Genomic DNA, 22108 nt, shown 5'->3' with positions numbered 1-22108 from the left:
GAAATTGGACATTGTTTCTCTGTGGCAGCCTGGCCCTGAACATGCACTCTCATCTTGTCCCTAACATGAAAATTGTTTCTGTTTTATTAAACAATCAAGTTTAAAATGTTTAGACAATTCCAGGTAATTTCTGAGCTAAATAAATGCCAACAAGACTGGACTAAAGCATGATAATAGGGTCAAAATAATTATTTAATCCAAATTATTTAATGGTCGTCTTTAAACCACCAAAATAATTCTCTGATCTTTTCCTTAATTTGTTCATAGATAAATCTTAAACATTTGATTATTACACTTTTTATTACAATTTTTTATGTTCGACTTTCATGCACTGTATTTCATTAACGGGTTGATGTTGAGTTGATTGCCATCTCTGATACTGCAAACTGTAGCACTCCAGATTTTCCATGGACACTGAAAGTAAGCTGAAAGAAGATGACTTGGTGAATGTAGAGCAGCCTGAAAACAGCCACATGTATGGGCTACTTGTAAGAGGGAAAGAATGGATCAAAGGGCTTTCATGTCTGGTGGAAATGTCAGAGAGCACAATAAAAATGGTTTTATTTCTTAAAGAATAAATACTTTTTTTTCTTAAAGACATATTGTGTCTCAAGCAGTGTTCAGATGTGGAGCTTAAGGTAAGTCTCCTGATGCGTTTTTGTGAGAACAGCAAAAACACATTTAGGTGGGCTGTAATTGCATGTCCTATAAGAAACCTTCTGGGTCTCAGAGACTTATACCCTACCAGAAAACAGGAGCCGAAGTTTTTTTGCTGACCAAAATGGTTTACACTGTCAGGAAAAATTTACAAACCCATCTAGAAGGGTTTCGCCATTTGGCTAACAAGGTTCTCTCAAAGTTATGTATAAATGTTAATAGAATGATAATTTTAAAGTTATCTGGTCTTTAATAATGTTCATAAAAAAGATAGCACAAAAACAATTTATACACAGTTCATTGCCATTTTAGTTGGATGTTTGTTTTGCATTCCTAAATGTATGCATAACCAAGAAAAAAACTTGGGAGATCAAATCTCAAAAAAGCATTACTTATACTTATACTTATATATATATATATATATATAGTTGTTAAAACCCTTTTACATAATTTAGTTTTGAAAGAAGATGCAAATGTATAAAGTGTCTCAAAGTAGCATGTTAAAAAGATGAAAACGTCTTTCGAAAAAAGCCTGAATTATGTAAATGAGGCATCTGTTGCATTCAAAGTAAAATGACATGCGGCATCACTACTCTATCAAGCACTCTAGTGGGTTACTGACTGCACCTGTCACTCAGAGGAGGTCATGTCAACCCTGCACTGGCCTCCTTCATCACAGCCTGTTTCCAGCTACCTTTGAAGGAGTGAAAGAGCATTTTCAACCCACCTATGACACTGTTATGTGTGAAAAGCATAGTAGCTCTGCTATTGCACCTGAAACCACTACTGTATAAAATACAGTAAATATAAATATAAATTAATAAGATATCTATAAAAATATGCTACCGTTAAAAATCTTTGGGTTGTCAAGATTTTTTAAAATGTTTTATAAAGTGTTGTTCACCAAGGCTACATTTATTTTATAAAAAAGATTGTAAAACACAATATTGTGAAATATTATTACAATTTAAAATAGGTATATATATATATATATATACACACACACACACAAACTGATCTGGGGCTCATTAAACACTGCTTATTCTTATCAATGTTAAAAACAGTTGTGCTGCTTAATATGTTTTGAAAACTGATTTTTCTGGATTCTTTGGTGAATAGAAAGTTAAAGATAACCGCAATTTATTTATATTTTAAATGTCTTTATGTCACATTTGATCGATTTAAAGTGGTGTTGCTGTATATAATTATTCATTTCATTAAAAATATCCTACTCATCCCATCATTTTTGAAAAATACATGTATTATAAATATAGCCTACTGTTTTTTTTCCATGTATAGTTAAATCAAATCAGGCTGTTGAGGTCTGAAAGAGCAAGTGCACATCCTTCATAAAGCCTCCAGTCAGTACTGATAAAGATGTCTTTTAAACAATATGCTGTGAGAGACAGTGACCTTTTGCCACTCGTTACTGGCTACAGTAGGAGTTCACATCATGGGGTTCAGTGAGATTTAATCCGTTAATCACCGCCTAATTACAGTCTTTGAATGTCTGTTCTCACCATTAGCCTGTACTTTCACTAAAACCACGAAAGCCCAAAGGAAAGATTTTGTTTGTTTAATCTGTGTGGGAAACACAACCTCAGACTCTGCACTGTCAATTTCTTGTTCTAGTTCAGCAATGAATCGTACTACAAATATGTTGGTTTTAAAATGCTTACAAAATGCTTTCATTCTTCACAAGACATCCATTGATGGACTGGAGTCATGTGGATAACTTATGGATTATTGGCATGTTTTTAATCAGTTGTCTGGACATTCATTCTGACGGCAGCCATTCACTGCTCCATTGGTGAACAAGTTACGTAATGCTAAATTACTTAAAATCTGTTCCAACGAAGAAACAAACTACTCCTTCAATTCTGTAGTTATGTTAAAGGATACATGAATATATTGTGGGGTGCATTAACTGATAAAATGTATACCTTGAATGCAAAGCCATGCATACATTTCACAAGAAAACAAAACCATTAAATCGAAGACAGTTTGTGAGGTAATCAAATAAATAACAAATTAAAAGATGTTAACCGCACAGAGATCTTAATTTTGGTATTTGTAGGAATGGTTATGGTGGGGTAAACCACTGGGCCAATTGCTCTCAAAGGATGTTATAAAATATGAATTCCTTAGTTCTGAATTACTTTTGAAAATATATTGGTTGATTCTACATTTATTCACTTGGAAACTTCATTACAGCAGTAATGAAGCTACAGTGAGCTAATGAGGGGTTTATCTGAAAGGTAAGATTTGGAAGAAGTTCATGATGAAGTCTAGCAGACAGACTCTTGTCAGCGAGGGGCAACATGTCTCCCTGAATTACAATAACTGAATTACACTGATGTAAATGCGGTCAATATTTCTCTCCTAGATGCACACACACTAACACACAAACAAGTGGCAGCTAGAGTGCCAGTCAGGCTAATTAGCTAGGTTTTAATTTGCAAGAGGTTGATCAGTGTCATGATCTCATGCCAAACTGTGGAATGCATGTGTACAAACGAAGTGAAGAAAGATAATGAGACCTGGAATAAAACAGAATAAGTTTCAAGAATCAGTTTCAAGGGCAAGAGGAGGACTGACACTTTGAGAGGTTGTCCAAACTGGTCAATGATGGACATCAGTTTGTTAAGATGATCAGCTGAACTTGTAGAGCATCCTGGTTAAGATGAGTAGAGCTGGAAGACTGCCTTAAACCAGCAAAAAACAGATGCCATGTTAAAATTGTTTGATCCCCGCAGTCGAAAAAATAAATAAATGAAAATAATAATCTAATCTGACTACATAAACCGACACAAACCAAATACCATGTCTGATGACCTCAAGTCATCATGAAACCCCATTACTATAGAAGCTCGTTTCCATCAGGGGATAAGAGGAGGCAGAACCTGATTTAACCAGTGCAACATGTTCCTAAATCAACATATTTGTTGACTCTGGAACAACATTGTGATTAACAAATCAGATTTGAAGAACAAGTTTATAGTTTTTGTGAAGTTTAGGCTTACACAATCAGTGTTTGGTGCTTGTACTTAAGTGTCATTCATCTATCATTTCCTCTGATTTTAGGGATTTTTCATGGTTAAGATTAGGTTTAGGTGTAGGGATACGGTCAAGACTACATTTTAGGATTAAAATGTTGTTCCAGGGTCGGGTCAACAAAATATGTTAACCTAGGAACACAAGAGGAGACTTGCGAGATGTTCATTTACTCACAATTTTGGGAAGAAAAGTAGGAATTGTGAGACATAAATTAAAAAATGTGAGAAAAAAAATGAATTGTGAGAGAAACAGTCGAAAATAAACAGCAATGGCCTTTTTTTTGTATTACAATTTTTCTCAGTCGCTTTGGTACATTTCTCGAATCATCCTTCAGATTTGCAAAACAGTAAGTGCATTTCTCAAAACAACTCGTACAAATAGCAAAACTCCATGGATTACCTGCAAAAGCCAGTCTCTTGCTCAAAATCCTTAGTTTATCTCTCAAAAATAAATATCTGTGTCAGTGAACATATCAGTGCCATCAGAATGACAAGTCCTTGTGTCTTAATTTATGGATAAGACAGTCAAATCGCTTAGTCATGTTGTCAATATAACAGTGTACTCTGGAGAGATGTTCTGATGTAAACTATGGCAACATTTTGGATGACAGTTACTGTATTGAACAGTATGCAATATGCTTATGTATGCCATATATCCATTTCAAAAGTACACACATTACTGTATGTGGGATATTGACTGAAAGAGACTGTATAGAATTCCCAGTTACACTTTTACTAGTGGTCTGGCCAAAAAAAAAAAAACCTTTACAATGTCATTGCGATATAAAAAAGGAAAAAGAAATATGGGCACAGAGATGAAAATAAGTCCATTTTCAGAATGTGTAACTCTTGTGTTGTCCTCTGTCTATACAGTATAAGCTTTCCAACTGAAGATTCATGAGATGAACCTTTGAGCTATTTCAGAGAAATGGTTTATCATTGGTTTATCATCTACATTCTCTTCATTAGTAAAGATTCACTTGCACAATTCATGCCAAATTGACAAAAAGTCTAATAATAATGTGTAAAAATAAAAAATAAAAAAGTGTGCTTGGCTGTTTATGACAACTAGATTAACCATTTTGCAATTAATGACTTATCCGATGAACTAAAGACTAGATGTTTTGAGCGGTAAAATTGATGCACAGAAAACTGAAAATACATTTTGAGCAACATGACATTAACAACTGATAATGTAGTAAACCGCAGATAAATGTGCGTAATCAATTGCATGAATGTACAAAAGCAATCGCAATTTGTTCAAAAGAATGAGAAACTGGTTTTGTGATGTGTATAAATGACTAAATGATGTGGAGGTTGTATAAGTAGTTTTGAGAATTTCATTTCTGATTTGAGAAATGCACCAAAGTGACTGAGAAAAACTATTATTCCATGATGGGAACAAAACATCAGAATTGTGAGATGTAAACAACTTAGAATTTTGAGAAAAAAAGTCAGAATTGTGAGATATAAACTCAGCCCTTTTCCCCTTAAAATTGCAAGACAAACAGTCCAAATTATAAGAAAGGTTGGATTTTTAAATAAAGGTGACTTGACCTGATTACTAATACAGTCTGTAAAGTACAGTTTGAAACTTATTGTAACGTTAGCTTTTTAGGAAATATGTTAATACATCAAATTCTGCAAGCAAGCAGGTAGCTAAATGCAAAAAAACAATCCATGCTGTCTTTAAGATGGTTTTTATTATACATTTATGCATTTTGCATACACTTTAATACAAAGCACCTCACTTTGCATTCAATGTACTTCAGTTCTTGCATTCCCTGGAAACCAAGCCCATGACCCCTACATCGCCAACAGCTGTTTGAGCAACAGGAAGCATACATTCATACCGGGAAAGCTGCATTATCATACTACTCCTACATTTTCAAACTTAAAATGGCACTATACTAGACTAGAAAGAAAAATGTATAATAAAAAATGTCAGAAGATACTGCAATGAATACTAAGGCTAGGGAATACTTGCCAACTTAAAGCAACTGTGACATTACAGTAAATGGGCTATGCACTCCATGTAATTGATGCGTGACCAATTCTGTACATAAATAGAGGGTCTGATTACCTCATTATTATCCCTCTTTGTTGAGCTAGGCAGGAATGTAAAGATGGTCATGGCTCTAATGCTCCTCAAGGTCAGTATTACACGAATGAAATATTGCAGGCCACATCAGAAGGCACACAGTGGGGAAATAATCCACTGTATCCATTTCTATTCAGTCAGAAACCTCAAACGGGTGCATTTTTCAACAATGCAATCCTCAGCAACAGGATTATACAGTATGAGGATCATGGATATTTCCATAAAGTGAATGGTGGAAGGTTTAAGTAAATACTTCATGCTTAATATCTCACAATGGCTTGTAAACAGCACCTTGGGGACGACTCACCAGCTCTTGCTCGAGCCATAACGTATCTACTTGCGACTCAAAAAGAGACGCTGTACTCACCGGTTCAACTCCTGCCTATGTCAGGGCCACACTGGTGTCACTGGTGCATCTAAAACAAATACTGCACTTTTGGGAAACTCAGGGTTAAGGGTTTGTTAAAATCCAACAATTAATTCAAACAAAGTATGAACAATGATATATATGTAATATATAATATATAGTCAGCTGGTTATCAAAAAGCAAATCACAGTGTGATGGCACTTTTTACGAAATATTGCCTATTGAGTTGAATAGAAATTGTTGTATAGTTTTGCCTATATATTATCTTAAATATTTAAGATAAGAAAAAAGTAATCCATACCAATGTACAGAAAACTAGGCCAAGCAACATAAATGCTGAATTCTTTTTTTCTTTTTTTTTCTTTTTTATGTGTGAGACTTCTGATTCAATAGTCGCTATATATGGAATCTTGTTTCCAACTAAAGGATAAAAAATAAAATTACAGGTGCATCTCAATAAATTTGAATGTCATGGAAAGGTTTATTTATTTCAGTAATTCAAGTCAAATTGTGAAACTCGTGCATTAAGTAAATTTAATGCACACAGACTGAAGTAGTTTAAGTCTTTGGTTCTAATTGTGATGATTCTGACTCATATTTAACAAAAACCCACCAATTCACTACCTCAACAAATTAGAATACTTCATAAGACCACAAAAAAAAAAAAAAAAAAAAAAAAAAATTGCTCATCTGCATTTTTCTCTTGTTTCTCATTTTCCTCTTGACAACACCCCATATATTGTTTATGGGGTTCAGGTCTGGTGAGTTTGCTGGCCAGTCAATCACACCAACACTATGGTCATTTCACCAACTTTTGGTGCTTTTGGCAGTGTGGGCAGGTGCCAAATCCTGCTGCAAAATGAAATCAGTATCTTCAAAAAGCTGGTCAGCAGAAGGAAGCATGAAGTGCTCCAAAATTTCTTGGTAAATGGGTGCAGTGACTTTGGTTTTCAAAAAACACAATGGACCAACACCAGCAGATGACATTGCACCCCAAATCATCACAGACTGTGGAAACTTAACACTGGACTTCAAGCAACTTGGGCTATGAGCTTCTCCACCCTTCCTCCAGACTCTAGGACCTTGGTTTCCAAATGAAATGCAAAACTTGCTCTCATCTGAAAAGAGGACTTTGGACCACTGGGAAACAGTCCAGTTCTTCTTCTCCTTAGCCAGGTAAGACACCTCTGATGTTGTCTGTGGTTCAGGAGTGGCTTAACAAGAGGAATACGACAACTGTAGCCAAATTCCTTGACACGTCTTTATGCCGTGAACCCAGCCTCAGTCTTTTTGCTTGACAATCCTCATAAGGTTGCGGTTCTCTCGGTTGTTTGCACATCTTTTTCTTCTACACTTTTTCCTTCCACTCAACTTTGTTAACATGATTGGATACAGCACTCTGTGAACAGCCAGCTTCTTTGGCAATGAATGTTTGTGGCTGACACCCTTCACAAGGAGGGTTTATTTAAAATAACCAAAGACTTAAACTACTTCAGTTTGTGTGCATTGAATTTATTTAATACACGAGTTTCACAATTTGGTTACATTGCTGAAATGACCTTTTCCACGACATTCTAATTTATTGAGATGCACCTGTAAATAAAAGAACTCTGAGATATACATACACTGTAAACTCAGTTTAATGGTGCAAGACATAAATTCAGAATTCGGAGATAATGTAGTCTCAACTACTTTTTTTTACTCTGTGAAAAAAAAAAAGATTTGAGAAATGTAAACTTCGAATTCTCAGAAAAAAATGTCAAGATTGCGAGATGTAAACTCAGACAAAAAAACAAGTCAGAATTATTAGATATAATTCTTATATACATCAATCATTTGTATTACCAGTTTGCAATACAAAGCATCATTACACAATGTTTTTCTACAGGTAAAATAACTGGAAGCAGATGAAACAGGATGCCTCACACATTCAAGTTACAAATAGCTGTGCCTGCCTTTACATTAAAAAAGGGGTTAAAACGAGAGACAGAAACCGTAGCATCATATGAGAGACATGAATGTAGCAGCGGTTTGTTATATAGCAATACCAGATAATGGATATATAACAAGTGTGTGTGCATGTGTGTATACATTGCAGAGACTTACCAGAATCAAGTATTTCAGCCGTATAACAAATACAGGCTACATTTTGTGTATGTACTTACTGAGTTGATCAACATGAGCCTTTAATAATACACTAGATCTTAACGTTCTACAATAGAGGGCCACTCTTGCGTATACACAATACACGCATGTCTTAAAGTGTCCTATCTGTTGCCATTGTAGCTTATATGCAATTTTTTTTTAAATATAATTATCCAAAAATGGAATATTCATAAAAATTTTATTTTAAAGCTCCAAATGTCAATTATTGCAAGTCATTTTGAAATCATTAAGTGACCCAGAATCACTATGGCAACAGCAGCCCTGATTCGTCCCCAATAGAGAACATACAGTACAGTTCTGCGTACTAAAGGACAGTCACCAATCATTCTTAATGCCCTCCTTTGCCCTCTCTGTCACACACACAAACACTTAAAATATCGCTCATAAAAAAAAAAAGAAGAAATAAGAAATACAAACCAATATCAGCCAGTGACCTACATACATACAGTCAGCTTAAAGAGTACTATGATATATATATATATATATATATATATATATATATATATATATATATATATATATATATATATATATATATATATATATATATATATATATATATTAAAGACCGTCATGCATTTTAATGTTCACTCTGTGATATTGCACAATATTTTTTAAATTGCTTTTAGTGTCCACTCTAAGAAAACAAAATGCAATATTCTTCCAGGTCAGATTATTATTTTCAGGTCCACAGCATGTGGAGCTACTAAAACAAGATTTTTTTTATTTTTTTTATGTAGATTTTACATATTACATTAAGTATTAAAATGCATATTTTATAATAAGAGCCCTGAATACAGTATGACTGGCTGAAGGCACTGTTTCTAAACATCAGAAGTGAAAGTGAATGTCACCGTTTTGGAATTTATGTAAATACAGAAATGGTTGATCTCTGGCTGTATTATTATCTTAAATGTACTGAAACAGAAAAAAGGTGAGCCTTGACTATCAGTGTCTGCAGCTGAAGCATCATCCATTAACACGGTTTATATCAGGTCTTAATACAGACCCTTCAACACCATCTGAGCTCACTTCTTGGCCAATCAATCTGACAAATTGACAAATTTAAGCCAACACACAGTATGAGATCGACACTGTCAGGATTGAGTTCATTTATAGCCAAGACAGAGAGCTGAAGATGGCAACTCACCAGAACGTCATGTTCCGAAATTTTGTGAAAGGCATAATGACTGGACACAAGCAGATTTTGAGGAAACCAGTAATAGGTGCATGCTTAACACCTGCACATTGATGGACTGTAGCTCAACCTAAACTACTGTGATGAAATCTCTGCAAAATTATAGCATGAACCCAGTTTAGTTTTGAGGATTTATTGTTTAAGTAAAACACATTTATTATGTACTTGTTAGCTGTTATATAACTCTTTCTGCAGTACATTTTCAGACAAGCACACAATTAAAGGAATGAACTGAAACAAACACAATATGTCAATGTTCTCTTGATGCAAATCTCTATGGAACGGACAATGAGTTATATCAGCAACACTTAAAAGTTCGTAAAAACTTCAAACTGATTTCTATTAATTTTTAATTAATTTCATTAATAAAGAGAAAAAAAAATAGCTTAAGGCTTGAATAATTCTGCTCCCAAATGCTAGAATATAGAAACCACTTGTACTGTACCTTCTGATCACACTGCAAAAAAAGTGGTTCTTCTGCATTTTTTATTTTCTTGTTCAAGTGCAAATGTGTAAGGATTATTAAAACAACATTTACTTGAAGCAAAATGGCATTAAGTTGTCTTGTTTTCTGCACAGCTGAGCAAGGTGAGGTGAGTTTATGCTTAAAACAAGACCAAATATCTGCCAATCAAGTCAGTTAAATATACAGTTACAAAAGGGAAAACAAAGCTTTCATAGCCCACTGACAGATATTTATTCTGTTTTTAATCAAACTCACCTCATTGCGTTCATACATAATTGCTAAAATTAAGCATTTCATCCACATCTTTGTAAGAATACCTCCACTAATTGCTGCAAAAGTTTATTATTTCATTATTTTAATCTGCATCAACTGCCCACAACTGATTCCTTTAAGCTTGCCAAGCTATTCCTGGCATAAAATTCTCACACAAAGACAGTTGGTCTGTTAAAAGACAGTAGACCTGAGGGAAAAGAGAAATGAACAGTGAGCTCAGAATAAAGAGTTAAAGAATGAGCTAGAATAATGGAGAGTGTAATGGCTCATTTTCACAGTAGTATATTCGCTCTCTGGATTCATATGCAGTGACCAAAAGACAAATACATAAATACATAAAAAAAGAAACTTCTTGAAGGTCGGCACCCTGTCTGTCTGTCTGTCCGTCTGTCTATTCCGTATATACATGCACACAAATTCATGCATTTCTTTTTTCTTAATTTTAATCTTATCAATATTGAAAACAGTTGTGCTTAATATTTATAGATTTTAATACTTTTTTAACAGTCTCACAGATTCCTCTCACAGAGAGGTACAGATTCCTTTAGAAACCTCTAACGTCATTCCATTGGAGTGTGATTCGGTACAGTCAGACAATAAAGCCCCGCAGCAGAGAAAGTGAAGGAAATGGTAAACAGATCAAAAGGAATGACAGGAAAGCTGAAAAATGAAGGATGAAGAAAATTCCTTCTGGGGCTCTGTAATCTTTTTAGGGTGCCTCTAACACCGCTTCAAACCCTCCTCTGGAACATGGTGAACTGCCACGATTGGCTAGCTGAGCTTATGAGAGCTAATGTGATTGTGGCCTAGTGATATCTAACATTACTTTGTGTGTATGTCGGGAGAAAAAAAGAAAAGTTGAGTGTGCTGGATTTATGGCTGCTAATATAATCACAAGTACTGTTATCAAGTTGTAGGCCATTTTCTGTAAGCCTAAGAGGAATCAAATACAGCAAACGCCTCTACCCACTATTATCTAGAAAGATAAGTGAGATCCAAAAGCAAACAGGCAGAATTTCTAGTCGCAGCATTAATCTTTATTTTACCAAAAGCCTATTCTCACTCTTCGAGATGCACTAGTTTATAAATACCCAAATGCAGCAAGCCTGTTCAGATCATGTTCAAATCCACTTATCACACACAGAGTTTGAGTGACAGGGGTTGTGTCTATCGAGAGAACCCGTCTCTGTCTGCTTCAGTGAGGGAGCGACCTAGTATGGCACTCTCTCTAGTTTCAAATGCCATGGCAAACTAAGATCAGATAAGGCACACAATAGAAAGATATCGCTAGTCTCATCGGTGCAACCACCAAACCTCTATGATAAAAACACACGGATGCTTTGACAGATGGACAGTTTTCTCAGCATGGGAGACCACATGTTAGGGAATGGTTTGTGACCTGGTTTTTGGTCTCAAAAGATAATTAGCATAAATGTTTACATACATGGCAGTACAATTAAAGGACTGGAACACTTTATGCTGCACGTTTTTGTATGCAAAACTGGACTTCATCTCTATGTTTTTGTATGAAAGCAGTGGCACCTTTTGCCATCTATATATGAAAACATTTGCTTAAAATAGTTACTCTAATTAGCATTTAAAAACACTACATAAATATCCATATATAAACACATACATACATACACTCTTTATATGTAATATTGATATTGCCTTTCACTTAGATTTTTAAACTTGCATTTTGTAGATTTCCTTTCCTTTAGTATTTTAATCTGTTATTACATTACATACATAACTCATGAAACATTTTCTTTAAACAATTACATATAATTTTTATTTAATGCAATGGCATTCAAATGTTTAAGTGTACTTCTAGTGTATTGAATATAAATTGAATGTAAATATGTATATTAAAAGTGACGTGAAAGTGACGTGACATTCAGCCAAGTATGGTGACCCATACTCAGAATTTGTGCTCTGCGTTTAACCCATCCGAAATGCACACACACAGAGCAGTGAACACACACACACACTGTGAGCACACACCCGGAGCAGTGGGCAGCCATTTATGCTGCGGCACCCAGGGAGCAGTTGGGGGTTCGATGCCTTGCTCAAGGGCACCTAAGTCGTGGTATTGAAGGTGGAGAGAGATCTTTATACATTAAGCCATCAGTGTTTATGGTTTAAGGAAAATGCTTAACGAGAGACTTTGCGCATTGTGCTCATATTCTGCTGTTCTACCCTGCCCTGTACATTATGTATGGGGGTAGAATTGTTGCATTATCTCATATAAATATATTATGATCCACAAATTAATGTAAAGAGATTGACAAAAAAATTAAACGCATTGAAAAATTTAATAGAATGAGATCCTCAAATATATCTCAGAGTTTCACAAACATTAATAAAATTCACAAATAAACGAAAAAAGAAAACATTCGCAAATACATTTTTATGTCACAATCACAACTTTGTCTGCCATTCATTTGTGAATCACAAAATTTGCATCAATGTTGAGAGATTCAATTAAATAAATAAATTAATTAAAATTATAAAAGATTGCAAGTGAAATTACTTGCGGAAGCACAGGTGTTTGAGAGTGCAAGTGCATGTCTTCAGCCAGACCCTATTCAGAGCTTCTCAAATATTCATTATTCATTTACAGCTCCTCATTAGCATATATAGGCTTTTCCACCCCAAAGCTATGAATTATATAACCACAGTTCATGAAAAACAAAAACTTTCATAAATAACCAATGAGAGGCCAGCTTATTCGACTCAAGATGATAAATGATAAAATGAATAAAATATAAAAATGTGTGATTAGAGAGGAAATGGGTATCATAGAAGGAAAGAGGGTTTACTGCCAAAGATGCTTGACTTGTTAAACAAATTATATTAAACAAAGGACCAAAAAGGTAGGAGAAAGTGTGAAAACGGGTTAAAAGTGACAGGATGAGAGCAATGCCAGCTTTAGAGAGTGTGCATGAGTCTGAGCATAGTAGCTGTTTTTCTGAATTGATTTTTGCCAGCCAAAGACTGAGTTTGCATATAATAGGAACAGATAACAGCAGGGACATTGCATCCACATTGTATTCTCTGGCATGAGAAGAAAGCAGAGATACTGGTAAAGCCCACTGCGCACTACCTGAAACCACGGATGCAGGATGAGGGTAACATTCTTTGCTAATTGCATTGGCACAGTGGCACTTTCCATCGCTAGTGCGACAGATTTATCACAAAATTCATCTGAAAGCAGTCTGAGTCATCAATTTAAACTTAATGTGTGTAGGATAGGAAACTGTGACATTTTATGTGGAATTCAAATAAAGATGATAGAGAGAGAGAGAGGAAAAAAGTAATAATTGCTGCCAGCTAAAATGGCCAGGGAATTTAAATACTCCCACATCCACTAGTATTTGGAGCCAAATTCTACAAAGCAAACGTTTAAAAGACATAAAATTTGCATCTCAGCTCTTAGGCAACTATTGTGTTTTCAATTGGGATATTAGTTTATCCTTAATTCAGCAGGGAGTTGATTACAATAATCACTAGTAAGCAACTATTTGAGTTGCTTAAAGTAAAACACAATACAAGCAGCATCCAACTGTGCGTATGAATCATTATTCACTTGAACATAGAGAATGCTTTGAAATCTGTTAGATCCCAATACAAATAATAGACTGAAAAGTTGAATACGTCTTTATTTTGTTCACAATACAGGCAAATAAACTGCCATTAAAGATGATGCTTGTAAAAAGAGGACTGCACGTCTTCAGGTTTCTCTTGTACACATTAAGCTGTTTCTTAAACAACATAGTGTGGATTTATAGCATTAAAAATCACTATATTACTGAAATGTTGGCATATAGATCGTCACGTTATGATGACCTTCAACTATTCAATGTTGATCTGTAAAAAAAAATGCAAATGAAAAATTATCAGCTTGTATGCCCAGAAGTTCTGTAGATGTCAGTGTCTTGCTATATGTGTGTGTGTGTGTGTGTGTGTGTGTGTGTGTGTGTGAGAGAGAGAGAGAGCGTGTTCCCTGAACACACCGTGTGGTTGAGCAATGATGGGTAAATCAGGTGACAGTCTGGCGGCTGAACAGCTCGATGGTGACCGCGCTGAGGAATACTGGGATGCTCTTCTGATGGAAGAGATGCAGATCTACTAGTCCAGTTAGAGTGCGGGAAAAATCTGTCTCCAACAGCTGCATGCTGCCGCTGCCGACCGGACCACTAGACTGGGGAGAGAGAGAGAGAGAGAGAGAGAGAGAGAGAGAGAGAGAAAGAGAGACAGGGGACAGAGGTGTCTGTTTAAACATTTGTTACATGACTGCACACTCCAAACAAATCAAAGTAGCAAACACCAAACAAACAATTTCAACTGCAAGTTAAAGTAATGAGCAAAAGTTACACTAACAAAAAGTTAGGTTTAAGTCACAAACAAAACATCACAAACAGTCAAACAAGCTACTACTAGTGGCTAACGGTTACTGCTAACTAGCTAACAGCCACCTCACACACACTAACTTGCACACACAATAAAATGTGAGCCTCTCTGAAATCATGGCTAAAGCCGCATAATCTAATTCTGAGATGAAGAGCGTCAAAGTTGTGACAGCCATAAAAATGACGAAAATAGGTCATTTGTGTTTATTGCTGTAAATTATAGATTATATCAATGGATTTGAGATGCAGTTTTCTAATTTCCATTTAAAACATGATAAATGCAGAAATTAATGATTTTATTGACACTACATTTTACTATTTTGTGGCAAAAAATACTGCAAGTTTTCTGGGTTTACTTTAGGTGAAGAAACAACTGCTCAATCTCATATCATTCAGTTCAGAAACTTCTTTTCTATAAATGGAAACTGCAAATAGACCTTAATATCAATCCACAAGAGCAAAAATCAGGTCAGTGATGGGAAAGGCACTGTGACTTTAGCAGGGTTCTGATTTCTGTGTGCATCACCGAAATCTATTTTTATTTCAGTAATTTTTTTACTCAATACTCTACCAAGACAACCAGCTTATTTTAAAGGGTTAGTTCACCCAAAAATCAAAATTATGTCATTAATAACTCACCCTCATGTTGTTCCAAACCCGTGAGACCTCCGTTCATCTTCAGAACAGTTTAAGATATTTTAGATTTAGTCCAAAAGCTCTCAGTCTCTCCATTGAAACTGTGTGTACTCGAGAACGAGTCAATCTTTTGTTCGTTATCTGTCTCGGCTTGGTGTTCATCTTCAGTTCTCTCTTCACAGCAGTTCAGTCAGTGTACTGTCTGAGTACATGAATTACTCCGGGATATTGGTTTGTTTGAACTCAGAGGGAGTGTCAGCCACATTAAAAAAGTTAACATCTCAAGTCATTTGTGGATTAATGCGTATCGGAGACGCGAACCATTTAAAACGAATCAGTTCGATTTGGTGAACTGGTTCAAAAAGATCCGGTTACATCGAATGATTCGTTCGCAAACCAGATATTATGAACTGCTGTTTTGAACTCTCTCTCACAACAGACACGGAAGAGAAGACAATGCTGAATAAAGTTGTAGTTTCTGCTATTTTTGGACCAAAATGTATTTTCAATGCTTCAAAAAATTCTAACTGACCCTCTGATGTCACATGGACTACTTTGATGATGTTTTTCTTACCTTTCTGGACAGTAGACCGTACACACAGCTTCAATGGAGGGACTGAGAGCTCTCGGACTAAATCTAAAATATCTTAAACTGTGTTCCGAAGATGAACGGAGGTCTCACGGGTTTGGAACGACATGAGGGTGAGTTATTAATTACATAATTTTGATTTTTGGGTGAACTAACCCTTTAAGGTCATTTTATGCCTGATAGGTGTCAAAATAATTCAGTGCTTGGATGCTGATCATAACACTGATGCTTCTGGTTGTCCTATTTGAAATGAAGCACGATGCTGTGAATGAGTCTGCATCGATCCGAAAAACATAAAAACAAAACAATAGTCTAGATGTTTAAAACATGTATTTAAATAGACCTATAATACATATTATTATAGTTTTATTTTAGGCTAAAGTAACTTATGTATTAATAAAAAAGTTTTTTATTTCCTACAGAAGCAAAGCACTTGCATCAGATGTTTCGGTTTCTTTTTTTAGAAAAACAATATGCATGAATGAGAAAATAAAGTGCAGGATGTGCTTGACTTTAAAAGTTATTAATCTTTATAAGCCACAAAATAAAGATCTCAATGCATTATTCGCACTGACTGACACATTCCTGCAGTGTCTCTCAGAAAGTGTGCCATCCCGGATCCTGAATGAATGGTCAGATACAGAATTACAGTATTTTAAAATATCTGTCTTGGCGTGTGCACACGCAAACATAGTCTATGTCATCTTAGCTGAACGTTTGGGGAACAGTTGAGGGAAAACATCTGATGTGTAACAAATGTAAGATCCATACAATATAAATATATAAATATAAACCTGCTGCCGTCTGTGCCATTCTGGTTTATATCAAGCTGTGATTAATGACAAGCTCTTAGTAAGCAGAAGACACACACTGATGTTAAACAATATTTAAAAAACTTGGGGATTATTTTGGGTTGGGTTTGTTAACGGAATAAAATGTTGTATTCTATTCTGAAATTTGCCTGAGAATCAATAAAATAGTTAAATCACTAAAAAACAAGCAAAAACAAATCAAAACTAACAGTCAATAACTAACAGAAACCAAGTAAGAAAAGTCACTAGCAAGTTAAACAACATTCAAGTTTATATAAGCCTGAGAGTAATGATAAGCTCCGAGTAACCAGAAGACACAAATCAACCACCCGCTGCTAAAAAAGTAAAAAAAAAAAAAAAAAAAAAAAAAAGTAACAGTCTACTAACAGGAACTAAGTAACAAAGGTCAAATAAACTGAATCACTCACTAACAGATATTCACCAAGTCAAACACAGTTTATGTCAAGCAGTCAGCACTGTTTAAGTTTACTTATAATATGAAGCCAAATGACAATAAAATGCTCTATTTCCCTTTACGGACATACATCCCTCAAAAACATCAAAGAAATAAAGCCACGAGTCTGTGATTAATTGCTTGCCCAGAGTAGAACCAAGAGGGAGCAAAAACAAAATGAGGGCATCAATGCACAATGGTGCTCTCCATGTCGAATCTTTTTAAGTCCGACCTCCATAAGGAGAAGTTAGCATCAAATCTATTTTATATTTACAGGGAAAAGAGGGCTCTCGTAAAGATGCATTCTTTTTTTGCTGTGATTTATGAAGCACCATAATAGTATTCCTGCCTCATAACACCAAAGCACCCCCTTGACACCAGACCTTCTAATACCTGTCCCACCAAACCAAGCGCATATGAAAATGCCTTTCCTTTGTCTCCAACTTGGTTTTGTTTTCTATTTTCCCAGATCGCATTTTAATAAAAGGTCAGCCGGTATATTATTGAGAGGGAGTTATTCAGATTGTGACCTTATCAATGCATTTTTGTATTGCCACCGCCACAAAAGGGTGTTATGAACAATACTTGACCTTTTGGCTAACAACAAGTTTGTGTTGATTTTAAAACCTTCCCTTACGTCCACGAGAGAAGAGAGAAAGACTATTATAAAATGAGAAAAAAAACCGAATAACTGTGGGGTATAGTGGGGCCAACAGACAATAACAGAATTAGTATCGTTTCTCTTCTTTCTCTTTCATTTTTGCATTCTCAGAGGATGCCCAGTTATTTTGTAATTCCCAACACTGTCAAGCAAGGATCGATCAAACTCCTCACATAACTTCATGTAATGGCATCTCCTGCTGAGCTTTCTTTCTAGAGGATCGACTCCATCTCGTTTCCTCACTTCTAAGAGTTTGTCAAATGCAGCATTTGGACTGAAGGGGTGTGAAGTGAATAATTACAACATTTTGCATTTGACCCAAACAGCTGTTTCTTTCTGAGGATGTAAAAATGAATATGTAAAAACTATATTGTAGAGAGTGAGGGGGAGAAAAAGACAGACAGTGAGGGAAAAAGAAAAATATGTCTAGATTTTGCTCAAGATGCATTTTCAGTACATGGAGTGACACCTGTACTGACTCAGCCTTTAGGAGCTTCCAGGGACTTACACTGTAACAGCCTATATACTGTATCTCCTTACAACTCCAGAGAGAATCAACACACACCACGAACGGCCACTAGCACAAATACCAAATAAATACATAGAAAGTAAAAACGGCTGGTCTCAAGAGGAGATTTTACAATATACATTCTGTCTGAAGTCATCAATCTCCACACATACATATAGACAAGCAGGTTTCTGCACCAATCTCACTACAGCAGAACGAAAAACATCTTACATTACCATTAAAAAGTTTGGCATCATATTATGTACTGTCAAAAGTGAGAGTAATGACATCTATAAATATTACAAAAGATTTCGATTTCAAATGAATGTTGTTCTTCTGTGCTTTCTATTCATTAATGTAGCCTGAACCCTGAGTGTTTTACCACAAAAATATAAAGCACCACAACTGTTTTTCACTCTGATAAGAAATGTTTTTGAGCACCAAATCAGCATATTAGAATGATTTCTGAAGGATCATGTGACACTGAAGACTGGCGTAATGGCTGGTGAAAATTCAACTTTGTTATCACAAAAATAAACTACATTTTAAAATTCAAGAATTCGAAATTCAAATTGAAGTCAGTTATTATAAATTCTAATAACATTTCACAATATTATTGTTTTTTCTTTTTCTTTTTTTTAATAAATGTGGCCTTGGTGAGCATAAGAGACTAGTTTCAACTTACCAAAACATCAAAAGTTCTGTATAAGAGGGGATAAAAACTGAAGTAATACAAAGTTTGCAATGAGCCCAGTAAACACATGCACACAAACAATGTCATGATCCAGTTGGATCTTTGAGCCGTTTGTTGGTGCGAGAACATCCCGCCGAGCTTAAAGACAGGAAATGGGAAGCTGTAATTGCATCGAGTGTCAATCAGGCGGAGGTGTGTGAAGAGCAGTAATTGGCTGTTAAATTAGCTTTATCTACTGATTAGGCAGATGTATAATTAGCCAACTGCTCCTTGCTAATGGCATATCATACTTTACCACATCCATGACATGAGATACAACACATGCACTGCAGATAAAAAGCTACATTAGTAACTCAATTTCACACTAAATTTGACATATTTAGACTAGAAAACAAACATTTTAGTACAAAATGGGTACAAAAAGTATTATTACATTATATGACGTCACAATGTATGTCACTGTATGAAATAATTTCAAAATATCAAACCAAGAAAGTTTTGATATAATACTTGTATTATAATCTGAATATTTTTATAAGTACTTATGAACTGAATTTTACATATACATTTTTTCCCCCAGAAATAGATTCAACCTAGCTGCTGTTTTCACGAACATGAGGTGGTTTGTAAGAAAAACAACAGATGTGTTTAGAGGGGAAAAGCTCCATTTATGATGTCATTGACAACAGATGGAGTAGATCTAGTGACTTTCTAAAATATTCTGAAAATGTGACTAGCAATTGTTACCCCATTTCTCAGATGCAACTTTGACAGTGAAGTTCTTTGTGTTCATGAAGACATGTAGACTGTTGATTTAAAATATTTAGGCTAAAAATAAATTTATTTATTAGTACTTGCAGACCCAAAGTCAAACTGAACTTTAATGACACAAATATATCTTTAAATATATGGAATATGAAGGTCTAATAAAAACTGCACACACAACTTGTCCCAAAAAACGCTAGATTCTAGGGATCTAACGATTAACCGTGAGCTGGTTGAAAATCGATTCAAATAAGTGACGATTCAAATCGGTTCACATGCTAAACAAATCACGATTCAAATAGGGGTAGGAGTTTATATAAATGTATGTCTGAGAGGAACTTACTGTCTTCAGAAAAGTTTAAATGGTATTTTTTCTTTTCATCTTGCCTCTGTATAATGCATATTAAAGTTCCTAAGGAAACACTAAGCGCCACCTGCTGGCAGAGAGTGAATCTGCGTCTCGTTCACCTCATCTGCTGTTTCTGTTTCATGCAGATTTTATGTATAGTTTCACAAATGTGAAGTCAAACCATTCTGTTTTTGCTTCAAATTTCAAAATTATATACTCTAATTTAGATTAAAAACTGCTCATGTTGCATGTATGCCACATCTTTGTTTGAATCATGATTAAATGCAGTGGTTGCCTGTCATTTTAAATGGAAAGAGCATCGACAAAGCCTTATTTTGTTTACATGAAAGCTGTATTTTATTTGGGGCTAGTTTTAAAATTTCAGTTTAGTTTTGTTATTTACATTATATTTAAATTTAGTCATTTAGCAGACGCTTTCATCCAAAGCGACTTACAAATGAGGACAATAGAAACAATCAAAACAAAAACAAAAAGAGCAATAATATGCAAGTGCTATATTAGTATATTATAGTGTTATATTTCAATTTCACAAAGAAACGTGCAGCATTTTGTCCAAGCAATGATAAAAGCACACATTCAATTTATAATTTGTCTTAAAAATAAATTTGTGAATCAAATCGAATCGTGACTTGAGTGAATCGTTACATCCCTACTAGATTCATTAAATACATTTTGCTTATTTTATTTATTTATTATTATTATTTTAAATAGTGTTTAGGCATCTCCCAAATTTGGTAACAGGAAATGAATACCATAAAACTAATTTAAATTTAACATCTAAATATAATTTACACATAAAATAAAACATTTTATTAAACAATTTTTCCTTGCACTTATGCCATGAATTGGAAATGTTTATAGAAAAAAAAACTGAATAAAAGGTCCATTGGCAATCTAGTTAGTGCAACATTTCTGCTGTGTCTACAGTGAGTGCTTTATGATCTCCTAACTGAGCGAGTGTCAGCCAAGAGACTGCAGAGAGGACCGCCTCTCCAACTGGAGGAGAGGAGATGTAAATGAATATTCAGATATATGCAAATGAAAAACAAAAAGGTTCAATTTAAATGCAGATTTTGACATTTTGCCTCAGAAAAAAAAGACAACAAGATGAGTGGTAGAGTAAATATCAAGACTATTATCAAAGGTTTGCATAGACTATCCGGAATGCAGGACATTAGTATGTGCAATAAGTATTAGGGAGGGTCTGCCCATGTATAGGCTCTGCATTTAGTCAATATTGGGTGCTCCAATCAGACTTTTTGGAGCCGATCACAGGAAGCAGTATAAGCTGATGTGATCGACGAGACAGACCTTTTTAAAGCCTTCTTTTTATCATATAGAATTATTTATAGTGGTGCTCCAATCAGGATTTTTACAGATATTCATCCATTTTATTTTTTATTTTTAATGTGAGGGGTGGAGGGGTGGCATTTTAAGGGTGCATTCACACTTGTAATTCGGTTCTCTTGGTTCATTTGGTCTGGATTCATAGGCATCAAAGTACCTATTCACAGATTGGTCTGCTCAATGCCACTTTAAGTTGACACACCTAATTTTGTCTGTTGAACTTACTTACAAATTGTAATCCGTTACTGATTCTAAATTACATGACAAAAAAAATTAATTGTAATTGTGTTAATTATTATTGATTAGTTATTTATTAAAATACTTATTTTAAAATCTCACGGGTACTTCAAGTAAATATAGGTGAAAGAGGTTCAGATGAAAAGATGTTTGGGAATGCCTGCATTACATGTAAATAAGAAATAACATGAATTTGTGCTTTTTAATGTGTTTGAAAGACAAAAGCCACCCAAAGATAGAGAAATAAGGTTGCTTTGAGTGTGCATGAGCGCACCATCTCTAGGAAAGCGAACAAGAGATGAATGGTTTAAACACTGGACAATGCAAATGAGAAAATTT

The 22108-nt window shown here is 34.9% G+C and overlaps 1 protein-coding gene across 2 annotated transcripts in view; it reads right to left on the bottom strand.

Moving 5' to 3' along the window:
- Window positions 1-13923: 13923 nt before the first annotated feature.
- mad1l1 (mitotic arrest deficient 1 like 1) overlaps window positions 13924-22108 on the bottom strand; it is a 70219-nt gene continuing 62034 nt past the window's right edge. For both annotated transcript variants that reach the window (XM_059552118.1, XM_059552119.1), the window contains exon 18: window positions 13924-14488. In XM_059552118.1, the coding sequence (XP_059408101.1) occupies window positions 14327-14488 (162 nt within the window). In that variant the 3' untranslated portion in view covers window positions 13924-14326. The remainder of the gene's footprint in view (window positions 14489-22108) is intronic.

This window comes from Carassius carassius, chromosome 6 (genome assembly GCF_963082965.1).
Source record: "Carassius carassius chromosome 6, fCarCar2.1, whole genome shotgun sequence".
In the NCBI taxonomy this organism is placed as follows: domain Eukaryota; kingdom Metazoa; phylum Chordata; class Actinopteri; order Cypriniformes; family Cyprinidae; genus Carassius; species Carassius carassius.
This window is presented reverse-complemented; position numbering and strand designations above follow the sequence as displayed.